Source organism: Mastigoproctus giganteus, chromosome 13, assembly GCF_048544385.1.
Source record: "Mastigoproctus giganteus isolate SK-2022 chromosome 13, ASM4854438v1, whole genome shotgun sequence".
Taxonomy (NCBI): Eukaryota; Metazoa; Arthropoda; class Arachnida; order Uropygi; family Thelyphonidae; genus Mastigoproctus; species Mastigoproctus giganteus.
The window spans coordinates 116,095,965-116,112,198 of NC_143587.1; the positions used below are offsets into that span (position 1 = coordinate 116,095,965).

Sequence of the window (16,234 nt, forward strand, 5' to 3'; positions counted from 1 at the left end):
TTTCTGCAATTAATAGTCGCGTATAATTACGTTAAACATTAAGTATTTTGGCCTTGTTCTGACGCTGCTGAACGAGAAGCACGAACTGAGGCTTCGTGTTGATTTACCCGAATATTAAGAGAAAATCGCTTGGAACTTTCATAAGACGAGTCGCAATCACCGCAAGAAATTTTGTATATCAGATCATTAATTTGTGTTGCGAATGCTGAAAGAAACGAGCGATTGTTCAGTATAGTGTGTAACTTCCGTATTGGCCTGGCTACAATTTTAAATTTGGTATCTTTAAAGAATCTATTAAGTTGTTTGTGCCACTGTTCAACTTATGGGACAGAAATAAAGTATTTTTTGATATTACTATTGTTGGTTGGTGTAGTATTTTGTATCCTATCCTTAGCCTGTACCCTAATTCGGTTTATTGTGTTAATGGAATAACCCCTGTTTAAGAACCTACTAGTTAATATTTGTATTTCTGAGTCTAAAGCAGATTCCGTCGTTGAATATTTATAGGCATTTAGAAATTGATTAAAGATAATCGATCTTTTGTAGGTGAACGGATGTATGTAGAAGCATACAGGTATTTGTAGGTTTTCGATAGATGCTAAATTGTATTTTATTCGAGTCCCGGGTAAGCGTGAAATTTAGAAAGTTTAATGACTTTGTATCCGTATCCTCCCTTTCCAATGTAAATTTGAGTCCAGAATGAATATTATTAAACGAATGTAAAATTTCTTGGATAGTACTACTATCGGTAATAACTAGAACATCGTCTAAATACCTCCCATAGTATGTGATACGGGGTCGAAAAGGTGTCAAATGTATATGCTCAATCGTTGAGAGATAGATCTCTGACATTAAGCCGCTCAGGCTCAAACCCATTGGTAATCCAAAAATTTGTTTGTACACCTTGTCTCGAAAGGTGATGTAGTTGGCCTCAACTAAAGTTTAATTAAGTGAAAAATTTCCTTAATAGGTAGCTTCGTATAATTAATCGGTGTCGAGTTTTTATTTAACATATCCCAAATAATATCTAATGTGTATTCAACGTTTACATTCGTATATAACGAGGTAACATCTAGTGAGAATAAATTGTCATTGTCGCCGAGTCTACAGTCTTTAAGATTATTAAATAATGTATCGTATTTCTTAATCCCAAATTGTATTACCTGTCTAAAGGGTTTTATACATGTGTGGCTAAGGATGAAAATGCCGAGTTCCTGTAGGAAACAATAGGTTGAATAGGAAATCCAGTCTTGTGTAATTTTACCTGAACGAAAAGTGCAGGAATATTGTATGTTCTGGCCTTCAATTCCTTTAACTGGACCATAGTAATGTAGTCGTTTTTCGATACGTGGTTAACGTTTTTATTGTATTGATTGACCAAATTGGTAAACAGTGCCGGGTCTACTTCAAGATAAGTGGAGGTATCTTCAAGATAAGTTACAAGATAATTTCTGGAGGGTATCATACGGAAGTATTCTACGTACTATATTGAGGTAAACTCCTCTTATTATTTTACAAATATTACTATTTACATGTAAATAATTGTATAATGTTGCTTTTGTTTCAACAAGTATACATTGTTCCTAGTTGGAATTTATTATTATTATTATTATTATTATTATTATTATTATTTATTATTTATTTATTTTATTTATTTTTCTTTTTTTTTCTTTTTTTTTTTTTTTTTCCGCTGGCCTCCAAGTTTTGGCAGCCTTGGGGGCGAGATTGTTGGCACCTACCAGTATAGCACTATCTCCGGTAGGTGTGGGATTTGTGCATTACAGCACATACAGAGAATGGTTGATCCAGGTGTTGGTTAGTCCCTGGTGGCGAAATGGCCTGACATATAACACTCTTTATTCAGGCCTGTTTTGCAGAGGTTCTCAGCTTTTACAGGAGTAATAGGTGGAGATAGGCTTATGTCTAGGAGCCACCCTTCATATCAGGACACACACACACACACACACACACACACACACACACACACACACACACACACACACACACACACACACACACACACACACACACACACACACACACACACACACACACACAAGCAATGTGACTGCATTACCAATATACTCCTACGGGGTCATAGATTAACACCGAGCCGTAGGAGATCATAAGAAAGACAAGGACATTGATGACAAGAACCGCCAACTCCACCCTAAGTCAGTCATGGAAAGACTGACAATTGCTCGAAAAGAAGGAGGAAGGAGCCTGATAGACCTCGTCGAGCAACAGACAAAAGCGATTGCTAACCTGAAGGATTACTTCCGGAAACACAGCAGCACTCCGCCAGACTACAAGGAAGACACACCAGCATTATACCCCACTCAAACTAGAGCGAAGAGTTCCCTTCTAACCAGGAGGCACAAACTAAGCTAGAAAGATGGATAAAGAAGACACTCCATGGCAGACACTACAATGCTGTCCATCAAGATCACATCGATAAAATTGCTTCCGATGTATGGCTCAACAGTGGGACGCTTTTCCCCCGAGACTTAAGGATTCATGCTCGCCATTCAATACCAGGTAACGAACACCAGAAAGTATAGAAAACACATCGCCAAGGAGCCCGGTGTGTCCGATGATACATGTCGACGATGCCACCTGGCCTCAGAAATGATCCAACACATCATCTTCGGATGCATCATCTTCGGATCACCCTGACTGATCCACTAGTAGACACGACTACTTAGCCAGGACAATAGATCAGAAGCTAACAAGCAAATGTCAGTTGATCAAAAAAGTGTACTGCACTACAAGTACGAACCCCAGGCAATACTAGAAACCCCAACCCACAAGCTGTACTGGGACCACCGCATAATAATGGATAAGACAATCCCACACATCAGACCGGATGCAACCCTTGTTGACAAGGGTTGTGTCTAGCCTGTTGTGTACCTGCAGAAAACCTATGAGGAAAAGATCAGGAAGTACACGAACCTAAGACAGAAATGAAAGAGATGTGGCATATGCAACAAATAACGACAACCTGGTCATCGTGTCAAGCACTGTTATGGTGCCAAAGACCCCACATAACAGCCTAGCAGCATTTTGTCTCCCAGTGAACACCTACAGGTATGTTCATTGTCAGACGGCACCTGGGATTTCTGCCATCTCCGCTAAAGTGAACACCTACAATTAGTTCTATGAAGTAGCAATCTTGAACACATGTAGGATACTCAGAGAGTTCCTCATCCAACAATAACACTACACATAACATGAACCAAGTCGTGTGCTTGGTAGGAATACCCGTCGACAGGTGGAACTCCGAATCAGGGAGAAATAATACGAGCAATAATAATTCGGGCAGCAACTCCAGCAACTACTCCGGATTATCGAAGAATACATCAATGATATTAGGATTTAATTTGGTCAAGAGAAATGAAAGACCCACGGATTGCACCACGGAAAATTAGTCAACCGAAACTACAAGCTGAAGACTAGTAAAGAGATCGAAGCCGTGGCAGAGGGAGAGACCTACAAATACTTGGGATGATGGAGGCTCAGCAATTACAGTACAAGGAAATTGAGGTCTGTCTGACTGAAAAATATCATCAGAAACTCAAAAGCCTCCTGAAAGCAAAGCTGAACGGATGGAAACTCTTAAAGCCATAAACACCTATGCAGTCCCAGTGCTAACATACTCCTTCCAGGACATAGATTGGACTACCACCGATCTGGAGGATATCATCGTGAGAAAGACAGGGACAAAAATGGCCAAGAGCCCCCAACACCACCCGAAGTCAGCCGTGGAGAGACTGACAATTGCAGGGAAAGAACGTGGGAGTGACCTGATAGACCTTGACGAGTAACAGAAAACAGCGATTCCTGACCTGAAGGATTCCTTTCAGAAACACAGAGCAGCACTCGAGCAGGCCATAAAGAAGATAGTCAAGCGGTATACCCCACTCAACCTAAGCAAGGACACCCCTTCCAACCAGGAGGCACAAACTAAGCTAGAAAGATGTGCAAAGTTGCAGATACTATAAAGATCTCTTGAAGATCACAGATAAAATTGCTTCCAATGCATGGCTCACGAGCTGGGCGCTCTTCCCTGAGACTGCATGCTCGCCATCTAAGACTAGGCAATGAACACCAGAAACTATAGAAATAGATCGTCAAGGAGCCCGGAGTGTCCGCTGAGACAATTAGACTATGCTACCCGGCCTCAGAAACGATCCAACACACCGCCACGGGATGCAAGTTTTCACCCACACTGAGTACGCTCATAGGCACGACCAGGTAAGCCAGGATAATACATCAGAACCTACCAAGGAAATACCGGTTGATCAAAGAAAGTGTACCATACTACAAATATGAACTCCAGGCAGCACTAGAAACCCCCAACCCACAAGGTATACTGCGACTGCGCCATAATAATAGCTAAGACAATCCAGCACTACAGACCGGATATAACCCTTGTGGACAAGACGGAAAAGGCTGCCTATCTGATAGATATAGTGACATATGCCTATGCATATGTGCAGGGCCGTGCGGTAGATTTTCTCAGTATGATGCAAGTCTTCGAAATGCCGCCCCTTAATGGTTCAAATTTCATTTTGATTTCGCTGCTTATGCCGCCCCCTTTCTGTGCCGCCTGATGCGGCCACCTCTCTGTATCATAGCACGGCACGGCCCTGCATATGTGGCATATGCAACAAATAACGACCATCCGATCATCGTGTGAACCACCGGTATGGTGCCAAAGATCCTGCATAGCAGCCTAGCAGGTGGGCTCCCAGGGAACACCTACAAGGGACTCCATAAAGTCGCTATCCTGAACACCTGTCAGATAGTCAGAGAATCCCTCGACCAACAGTAACACCAGACATAACATCATCGACCCTGTGTACTTGGTAGCAATATACGTCACGAGGTGTAACCCTGAATCAGGGATAAATAATATATAATGTAAGAGCAATAATAATAACAGTAGAGGAGTTGCGCTGAGAGCACAGTGGTATCGTCGCTGTCCTCCCCTCCCCGAGAGGAAAAGTAGTAAATCATAAATCTCTTTCATCATATCCGCGCAAACTATTATCTATTAAATGGTCAATTGCATGTTGTGCAGATAGAATGTAGAACAGTTTATCGGGGGAACACTACTCTCTTTCCTGATGAAGCACAAATGACGTGTAGTGCCTGAATGACCACAACTTGTGCATGTGGCTATTAAAAGGCCCGGGTTCGATTCCCGTAGATGATGAGAGGAACTTTAATGGGATTTTATCACTCCATGGCTGAGTTAGTCGGTGTCCAGGACAGATAACAAGGTTCTCTTCCCCCCCCCCCAGAAACTGGGGAATCTTCCAGCAAAAGAGACAAATCGACCATAGAACACACGGAATTAACAGACACAAGACACACAGTACAGCATAAGAATTTGATTATTCGGGTGGCCTAATATAAGTTTTTTTTTTTTTTTTTTTTTTAATTTAGGGATTGTACAGGTGATATGGGAAGCGTTGGCTTTTTTTTTTTTTTTTAATTTAGGGATTGTACAGGTGATATGGGAAGCGTTGGCTTTTTTTTTTTTTTTTTTTGCTGTCGTTTTCCAATGCAGTACTAATACTGTACTAATATAAATATTACTTATTTTGCAAAAACTACCTGTTGGATGTAGGGAGAGCCACAGAGCAGTAGATAGCTGTATATCGACAGTTCATGTGTTTATTTGGAGTAGCGGTAGTGTCTATATATTTATATATGTTTGTATATGAGGAAAGTGGGTTTTTTTTACAAGTCGTGTGATATCGGTAGTGTTACTGGTTGACGGTAGTGCATTTTAATCGGGAAATTTCGAAAATGTCGAAGCACATAAAATGGGAGAACTTATTTACCTACGATACACTAGTCCATGCAGTAGCTGGAGCTACGGTAAGTTTCAAATCATGTTACTATTCCGAATATGAAATTGTCACATTTAGAATAACACGAATTAAAAAATCCGTAATAAAAAATAATTTAGGACTACCTATTACTGTCCAATGTTGAGATCGTGAACAATAATTCAATAAATAAGAATCCAATAGATGAGTGTTCCATCATTGCAATTATAATTAAAAAAAATAAATAAAAAAAAAAAAAGACAAAAGTTTCAGGCCTGGTATCAGTTGTTTTAAACTAGTGGCAAAACTATGTCAGGTCTACTACCATCATGAAGTGGCAAAATGCCATTACGGTAGTTTCGCCACTGCTTGAATCCACTACGGCAGGATAGTAGTAGTGGCATGTGATGCAAGAAAGCAAGTGAATGAGCTTATGCAGCATCAGCCAAAAAAAAAAAAAAAAATCGCACAATTCCCCCAAATGCCTGTCCAGTTCCTCCTTAAATTTATTTAACCGATCAACTTCCACAACAGATTGAAGTTTGTTCCAGCAATTAACCACCTGCTGGCTAAAAGCAAATTTCCCAACATTATTCTACATCTGTCTTTTCTTAATTTGAATTTATGTCCCCTTAGGTTCGTAATCTGAACAAGTGGAAGGATCCCATCAGAATTCAGCATGCTCAACTCATTCAAGGCCTTATACACCTCAATCAGATCACCGTGCAGGTGCCTAGTCTCCAGCCACTGCAATTTGCAGAACTTAAGCCTCTCTTGATAAGAGGCTCCCTTCATTCCCCTCACCAATCTTGTTGCCCTTCTCTGTACACACTCAAGCAAATCTACATCGTTCCTAAAATTAGGCCTCCAGACCTGTACGTAGTACTAAAGGCATGGCTTGACCATTGCTTTATACAGAGGGACAATCACCTCCTTTTCCCTGCTAGCAAAATTCCTATATATCATTGACAAAACCCCATGACTTGCCCTGGCGGCCTGTCTGCATTGCTCAGAAAATTTCATATCTAACTGCACAATTACTCCCAGGTCTTTTTCATTTTCTACCACCTTAAGCGTAGTACCACACAGTTGGTACGTTTCTCTGGGGTTACATTAGCATTAGCATTAGCAGAGGCATATGATGCAAGAAAGCAAGCTTATTCAGCATCAGCCAAAAAAAAAAAAAAAAAACCGCTCCCATTTCACCCCTCCGTTCGTTCGAAATACCTGTCCAGTTGAGCTTTAAATTTGTTTAGGCTATCAACTTCAACAACAAGTGATGGAAGTCGGTTCCACCAACCAACCACCCGCTGGCCAAAGGCAAATTTCCGCACATCTATCCGACATCCGTCCTTCCTCAATTTGAATTTATGCCCTCTGAGGTGATTATTCTGAGAAAGATGAAGAATCCCATTGGCATTGAGCATGCTCAAACCATTCAAAGCCTTATACACCTCTATCAGATCACCTCGCCGGTGCCTAGTCTCCAGACTCTGTAATTTGCAAAACTTAAGCCTTTCTTCGTAAGAGCAACCCTTTGTTCCATTTACTAATCTTGTTCCCTTCTCTGTACCCGTTCAAGCAGCTCTACATCCTTCTTGAAATGAGGCCTCCAGACCTGTATACAGTACTCAAGATGTGGCCTTACCATTGCCTTATACAAGGGAATAATCACCTCCTTATCCCTGCTAGAAAAATTCCTGTATATCATTGACAAGACACCATGAGCTACTCTTGCAGCTCGTCTGCACTGCTCAGAGAACTTCATATCTGCCTGCACAATTACCCCCAGGTCCTTTTCATTCTCCGCCACTGTCAGTGTAGTACCGCAGAGTTGATACGTTGCTCTGGGGTTACTTTTTCCCATATGCAGCACTTTACATTTGTCGATGTTAAACCTCATTTGCCACCTCTCAGCCCATCTGTTCAACCTTTCCAGATCCTGTTGCAGCAGCATAGCGTCAGTATTGTCCTTAACGACCCTGCCAACCTTTGTATCATCTGCAAACTTGGACATTAAACTTGATATCCCATCATCAATATCATTCATAAACACCGAAAACAACAACGGACCCAACACTGAACTATTACACATATGCAATACTTTGCATTTGTCAAGGTTAAGCTTCAGTTGTCACTTCTTAGCCCATCTGCCCAAATTTTCTAGATCCTGTTGCGGTAGCACACTGCCATTACTGTCATTAACAATCCGGCCAACCTTTGTATCATCTGCAAACTTCGACACAGCCTGATACACCTTCATCAATATCATTAATAAAAATAGAAAACAACAGTGGACCAAACACCGAACCCTGTGGGACTCCACTAATAACATAAGTCCACGAAGAGCAGCACCCATTGATTACCACCCTCTGTCTTCCCCCACTCAACCATCCTTTTATCCATTGTAGCAACCTACCCTTAATACCATTCTGCTCCATCCACCCCAGGTGCATTTCTTGTGTTTATTTGTACGATAGTCTTCCATGCGCAACAGTGTCAAAGGCTTTCCTGAAATCCAAATATATGATATCAAAATTATTTTTTGCATCCAGTTCCTTTGTAACCACATCATAATATCCTATCAAATCTCTCACACACGACTTTCCCTTAACAAACCCATGCTGTGTCTGAATTATTGCTGCAGTCTTGTCTAGATGATTAGCATTAGCATTAGGAGAGGCATATGATGCAAGAAAGCAAGCTTATGCAGCATCAGCCAAAAAAAAAACCACTTCCATTTCACCCCTCTGTTCGTTTGAAATACTGTACCTGTCCAGCTGAGCCTTAAATTTATTTAGGCTATCAACTTCCACAACAAAGCATGGAAGTCATGCTTTGTTGGATCCTGCTCAGGTGGCTAACAATCTAAACGAGTATTTTGCATCTACATTCACGCATGAGGAGTTATTCAGGAAGGAGAATGATGTAGGTAAAGTAAACATTGGCAGTGAGCTGGATGATGTTGTAATAACTGAGAGGAAAGTGGAGGAGAGATTGTTGAGGATAAACATAAAAAAGGCACCTGGGGTGGATGGGATCTATCCAGTTATATTAAAGGAGGCAGCAAAGGAAGTATGCAAACCCCTAGCCATAATTATGAGAGCTTCTTTGGACTCAGGGGAGGTGCCCATAGACTGGAGATGTGCAAATGTAACCCCAATTCACAAAGGAGGATCAAAGGCTGACACAAGTAATTATAGACCTGTTAGTTTAACTTCTGTTCCAGGTAAATTAATGGAGGCACTGGTTAAAGAAACACTGCAGGATCATCTAGACAAGAATTCAGTTATAGCTCAGACACAGCATGGTTTTGTTAAGGGCAGGTCTTGCCTGACCAATTTGATTGGATACTATGATGTAGTCACAAAAGAACTGGATGCAGGGAATAACTTTGATATTATATATTTGGATCTTAGAAAGGCTTTTGATACTGTTGCACATGGAAGACTGCTGCACAAATTGGAGCAGTGTGGCATTGGAGGCAAATTGCTGCTATGGATAAGGGGATGGTTGAGTGGCAGAAGACAGAGAGTGGTAATCAATGGACACTGCTCAACGTGGACTAATGTTATTAGTGGAGTTCCTCAAGGTTCAGTGTTGGGTCCGTTGTTGTTTTCGGTGTTTATGAATGATATTGATGATGGGATATCAAGTTTAATGTCCAAGTTTGCAGATGATACAAAGGTTGGCAGGGTCGTTAAGGACAATACTGACGCTATGCTGCTGCAACAGGATCTGGAAAGGTTGAACAGATGGGCTGAGAGGTGGCAAATGAGGTTTAACATCGACAAATGTAAAGTGCTGCATATGGGAAACAGTAACCCCAGAGCAACGTATCAACTCTGCGGTACTACACTGACAGTGGTGGAGAATGAAAAGGACCTGGGGGTAATTGTGCAGGCAGATATGAAGTTCTCTGAGCAGTGCAGACGAGCTGCAAGAGTAGCTCATGGTGTCTTGTCAATGATATACAGGAATTTTTCTAGCAGGGATAAGGAGGTGATTATTCCCTTGTATAAGGCAATGGTAAGGCCACATCTTGAGTACTGTATACAGGTCTGGAGGCCTCATTTCAAGAAGGATGTAGAGCTGCTGGAACGGGTACAGAGAAGGGCAACAAGATTAGTAAATGGAACAAAGGGTTGCTCTTACGAAGAAAGGCTTAAGTTTTGCAAATTACAGAGTTTGGAGACTAGGCACTGGCGAGGTGATCTGATAGAGGTGTATAAGGCTTTGAATGGTTTGAGCATGCTCAATGCCAATGGGATTCTTCATCTTTCTCAGAATAATCACCTCAGAGGGCATAAATTCAAATTGAGGAAGGACGGATGTCGGATAGATGTGCGGAAATTTGCCTTTGGCCAGCGGGTGGTTGGTTGGTGGAACCGACTTCCATCACTTGTTGTTGAAGTTGATAGCCTAAACAAATTTAAAGCTCAACTGGACAGGTATTTTGAACGAACGGAGGGGTGAAATGGGAGTGGTTTTTTTTTTTTTTTGGCTGATGCTGAATAAGCTTGCTTTCTTGCATCATATGCCTCTGCTAATGCTAATGCTAAGTCTGTTCCACCAACCAACTACCCGCTGGCTAAAGGCAAATTTCCACACATCTATGCTACATCTGTCTTTCCTCAATTTGAATTTATGCCCTCTCAGGTGATTATTCTGAGCAAGAGGAAGAATCCCATCAGGTTTTAGCATGCTGAAACCATTCAAGGCTTTATACACCTCTATCAGATCACCTCGCCGGTGCCTAGTCTCCAGACACTGTAATTTGCAAAACTTAAGCCTTTCTTCGTAAGAGCAACCCTTTGCTACATTCACTAATCTTGTTGCCCTTCTCTGTACTCGTTCCAGCAGCTCTACATCCTTTTTGAAATGAGGCCTCCAGATGTGTATGCAGTACTCAAGGTGTGGCCTGACCATTGCCTTATACAAGGGAATAATCACCTCCTTATCCCTGCTAGAAAAATTCCTTTATATCATTGACAAGACACCATGAGCTACTCTTGCAGCCCGTCTGCACTGCTCAGAGAACTTCATATCTGCCTGCACAATTACCCGCAGGTCCTTTTCATTCTCTACCACTATCAATGTAGTACCACAGAGTTATTATGTTGCTCTGGGGTTGCTGTTTCCCATATGTAGTACTTTACATTTGTCAACGTTAAACTTTATTTGCCACCTCTCAGTTCAATCATTCTAGATACTGTTGCAGCAGCATAGCATCAGTAGTGTCCTTAACAACCCCTGCCAACCTTTGTATCGTCTGCAAACTTGAACATTAAGCTTGATATACTTGATACATCATCAGTATCATTTATAAATACAGAAAACAATAATGGACCCAACACTGAACCCTGAGGGACTCCACTAATAACATTAGTCCGCGATGAGCAGTGTCCATTGATTACCACTCTGTCTTCTCCCTCTCAACCACCCCTTTATCCATAGGAGCAATTTGACTCCAATGCCACACTGCTCCAATTTGTGCAGCAGTCTTCCATGTGCAACAGTATAAAAAGCCTTTCTAAGATCCAAGTATATAATATCAAAGTTATTCCCTGCATCCAGTTCTTTTGTGACTGCATCGTAGTATTCAATCAGATTGGTCAGGCAAGACTTCCCCTTAACAAAACCATGCTATGTCCGAGCTATAAGTCTTGTCTAGATGATCCTGTAGTGCTTCTTTAACTAGTGCCTCCATTAATTTTCCTGGAACAGAAGTTAAACTAACAGGTCTATAATTACTTGTGTCAGCCTTTGATCCTCCTTTGTGAATTGGGGTCACATTTGCACATCTCCAGTCTATGGGTACCTCACTGAGTCCAAGGAAGCTCTCATAATTATGGCTAAGGGTTTGCTTACTTCCTTTGCTGCCTCCTTTAATATAACTGGATAGATCCCATCCACCCCAGGTGCATTTCTTGTGTTTATCTTCAACACTTTCTCCTCCATTTTACTCTCAGTTCTTACAAGATTATCTAGCTTACTGCCAGAGTTGAATACACCTCTGGCATTCCCCTCGCTGAATAACTCCTCATGTGTGAATGTTAATGCAAAATATTCATTTAATTTGTTAGCTACCTGAGCAGAATCGTCAACAGTGGAACCATTGATATCAAGTGGACCAATCTGATTCATCCCCTTCCTTCTAGAGTTTACATAAGTAAAGAACTCTTTGCTGTTTTTCTTTGCATCCCTTGCCAAAGATTCTCGTAATCTGCCTTCTCCTGGCTAACCTTTGTAATTTGGGTACAGATCAACTTATATCTATCATAGGCTTCTGTGTCACATGTTAATTTATATTTGGGAAAATTAAATGCACTAGGCATAATCCTTATGGGTTTTGATAATTAACTATATAATATCGGTGTAAATACACCATAGTTAACCCATAGATTTGAGCTACGATTGTAGCGTAGAAGGCATCGTTTTAATTGTATCTCATAATGTGGTTGCCTTCACAACAAGATAGCTACTATTGAATTACTTCAAATAAATAATGCTTCTCTAGTAGAGAAGGCCTACTGTTATTATTTTCAGCGTACCACCACCCAGACGATCGTTTCGAAGCTTTTTGGCTTCGTCATCAGTGGGCGTTTAGGTAATACAACAAGCCATCTCAGTACCTACCCGCCCACTGATGACGAAGCCAGAAAGCTTTGAAACGATCGTCTGGGTGGTGGTATGCTGAAAATAAATAACAGTAGCCTTCTCTACTAGAGAAGCGTTATTTATTTGAAGTAAGTCAATAGTAGCTATCTTGTTGTGAAGGCAACCACATTATGAGATACAATTAAAACGATGCCTTCTACGCTACAATCGTAGCTCAAATCTATGGGTTAACTATGGTGTATTTACACCGATATTATATAGTTAATTTATATGTATCCAATGCACAATGCATTTTTCTTCTGTGCCATATATCTCATTAGTTCATCTAACATCCATTTAGGCCCAAACCTTGAACAATATTTCTTAGTTGGTATGTAAAGCCTAGTAGCTTCCAAGATAAGTTCTTTGAATGCTTCCCATTTTGAATTTGCTGTTGGTAACATCATCTATTGGTCCCACTGTATAGAATTTAAATACTGTCTCAAACCACCGTAGTTACCTTTACGAAAGCAGTAACACTTCCCTTTGCCCCTGATGGTAGTTACCTCTTTGAGTAAATCCCCTTTATCTGCAGATTCTTAATGCATGAAGAATCACTACTCATAATCAAATCAAGAGCGCTCTCTCTCTCTCTCTCTCTCTCTCTCTCTCTCTCTCTCTCTCTCTCTCTCTCTCTCTCTCTCTCTCTCTCTCTCCCCCCCTTCCTATCCTTTCTGTAGACTTTGTACTCCCCAAATTACCACATCTCTGATATCCCAACAATATCCGCCTTTGATGCTTTGAGAAATTACCAAACTCCTAGCGTTGGTGTACACACAAGTATACATGCACCTGTTTCTATTCTTAGCTACCCTAACACAACCCATGTGTTTACTTGTACCGCAGTCTCTGAAATATCTTGCTTGTTTGTTGGTTATTTGGTTTTTAGGAACATTAGCTTTTAAGGCCATATTGCTCCGGTGATATGCGTGGTCATTCCCTGACTTTTCGGCATCCTACGTATTTGGCGGTCACGGGCTCGAACCCCTGTCTAATCAAGAAGCATGTGCTACTCACTGCTGCTCCTATCCACCTGGCTGCGGAGGCGCCGAAATATCTTGCATCTTGTTTTTCACGCTTCTACTCATTCCAATAGATGCAGTGCAAGAATCACTTTCACCTATGCCAGTGCCTACTGTTAATCTTTTAGTCCTTGTATTCCCCCAAGCTAGCAGTTTTCCGACCCACCTAACACTGCCTCGATAGCATCAGCAAATATTCTTGCAATGCATCTTTAACCAGTGACTCCGTTATTTTACCCGGAACAGAAGTTAAACTAACTGGTCTGTAATTACTCCTATCACCCTTCGATCCCCCTTTGTGAATTGGGGATACATTTGCATATCTCCACTCTGTGGGGACTTCCCCTGAGTCCAAGGATGCTCTCATAATTATGGCTAATGGTTTGCTGAGTTGCTTTGCCACCTCCTTTTATATAACTTGATAGATCCCATCCACCCCAGGTGCCTTTCTTATCTTTAACTTCAACAATTTCTCCTCCACTTTGCTCTCAGTTATTACAAAATCATTAAGCAACTTGCTACAATTTGATAACCTTCTGGCATTTTCAAACCTTAATAACTTCTCATGTGTGAATGTAGATGCAAAATACTCATTCAGTTTGTTTCCTATCTGAGCAGGATCATCAGCAGTCGAACCATTGATATTAAGTGGACCAATCAGATTCATCCCCTTCCTTTTAGAGTTTATATAAGTAAAGAAATCCTTGCTGTTTTTCTTAGCATTCTTTGCCAAAGATTTCTTGTAATCTGCTAACCTTTTTGAACTGATTACAGACTAGCTTATATCTGCCATAGGCTTCTGAGTCGCTTGATAATTTATATGCATCCCATGCATTTTTCTTCTCTGTCACGAGTCTTATTAGTTCATTTGAAAACCATTTAGGCCTAAACCTTGAACAATATTTCTTAATAGGTATGAAACTTTTAGTAGCTTCCACTATTAATTCCTTGAATCCTTCCCACTTAGAATTTACTATTGATAACATCATCAGTTGATCCCACTGTACAGAATTTAAAAACTGTCTGAGACCACTGTTTTCACCTTTACGGAAACAAAAACCCTTTCCTTTACCCCTGATGGTAATTATATCTTTAAGTAAATCCCACATCAGTACACTGTGATCACTGCCACCTAGTGGCAAATTCTTAATACATGAATGATCAGTGCTGATAACCAGATCAACCCTTTCTGGTTGCCTCTCGAACATGCTGCTGCTGAAAACAATCATCCAATAAATCCACAAAATTCTTACTAGTGTGTGAGTGACCAAACCACAAGCTCCAGTCAATATCTGGGAAGTTAAAATCCCCCATTATAAGACATTCTGATTTACTAGCCCACTCTATTTCTCTGTACAATTGTTCATTGTACTCATTTGAGTCATTAGGCCTATAACACACTCCTACTCTTATTTTTGCTTTCGCAGTGCTTATGTCACACCAAACTGACTCAACGGTACACTGTTTATCTATATCAACTGGATGAACTTCTTTTGATTTTATGTTCTTCTTAATTAACAGCATGACACCTCCTCCCTTCCTATCTTGTCTATCCTTTCTGTACTCCCCAAATTCCAATTCTGCATTACTAATATCACTGTGACACCACGTCTCTGATATCCCAACAGTATCCACCTTTGATGTCTTGACCAACACTTCAAATTCATCAAATTTATTTACCATACTTCTAGCATTGGTATACATGCACCTATTCCTAGTTACCCTGACACATCCCATATACCCATCTGATTTCAAAAGTATGGTCGCTAAAGATCACATTATGCTATTCGCGCGGAGCGGAGGGGCTGTTGAAGAGGAAACAGTCTATCTAAGAAGTAGAGAAGGTTAGTAAAGTAGGCAAAGGGGTTGAATGCTGATATTAAATTTCTATTATAGACCAAGATTAAAATGGGAATAATCAATTTTATACATTATATGTTATACATTTATTTAAGAAAGAATAAATGCAACTGGGCATAATATTTTTAAGAGATAATTATCTATATAATATCGGTGTAAAAACACCATGACAACTCTTAAAAGAAAAAACTACGATAGTAGTGTAAGAACATCATTTCAACTATCTCATTGTGCTCATCCTTCATAGCGAGTTACCAATGTTTTGCACTACCTCGAATAAGTACTGATTCACTAATAGAGAAGACTATTGTTACTTGTTCTCGGTGGGCACCACCCAGTTGGCATTGTTTCAAGGCTTGTTTGTATATGTGTGGGATAATAACGCATCCCTATTAGACTTAGAAAAGCAAAAAGTAGAGGGAAAGTTATAGTAGGAGTGGAAGAAGAAAATAAACTGTGCAGAAGAACGAAAGGGACAGTAACTTCTTCAACTCACACCGCTCAAAAACTCAAATTCCTTGAATAGGCAACACTTCCCAAGTAGAAAAGACTGTATTTACCTATTCTCGGAAACTGAGTGAATATCAGGCTCCCCCTAGTGACTGCTTCAGGCTTGTTGGCCTTTCATCGGTGGGTGGGCAGGCACCCTGGTATTGCAACATGACAACCCAGTTGTGAAAATAATCCCACAATATATGAGATGCCAAAAGGTGTATGTGATAATATTTAAGTAAGAATAAATGCAACTGGGCATAATATTTTTAAGAGATAATTATCTATATAATATGGGTGTAAAAACACCATAGACAATTCTTAAAGGAAAAAACTATGATAGTAGCGTAAGGGCATCAT

At 40.6% G+C, this 16,234-nt stretch overlaps 1 protein-coding gene across 1 annotated transcript in view; it reads left to right on the forward strand.

Annotated features, from left to right (window-relative positions):
• Positions 1-5,648: 5,648 nt before the first annotated feature.
• PMP34 (Peroxisomal Membrane Protein 34) overlaps positions 5,649-16,234 on the forward strand; it is a 129,843-nt gene continuing 119,257 nt past the window's right edge. Inside the window, exon 1 of the mRNA XM_090387343.1 lies at positions 5,649-5,889. Coding sequence (XP_090243469.1) covers positions 5,818-5,889 — 72 coding nt within the window. The 5' untranslated portion in view covers positions 5,649-5,817. The remainder of the gene's footprint in view (positions 5,890-16,234) is intronic.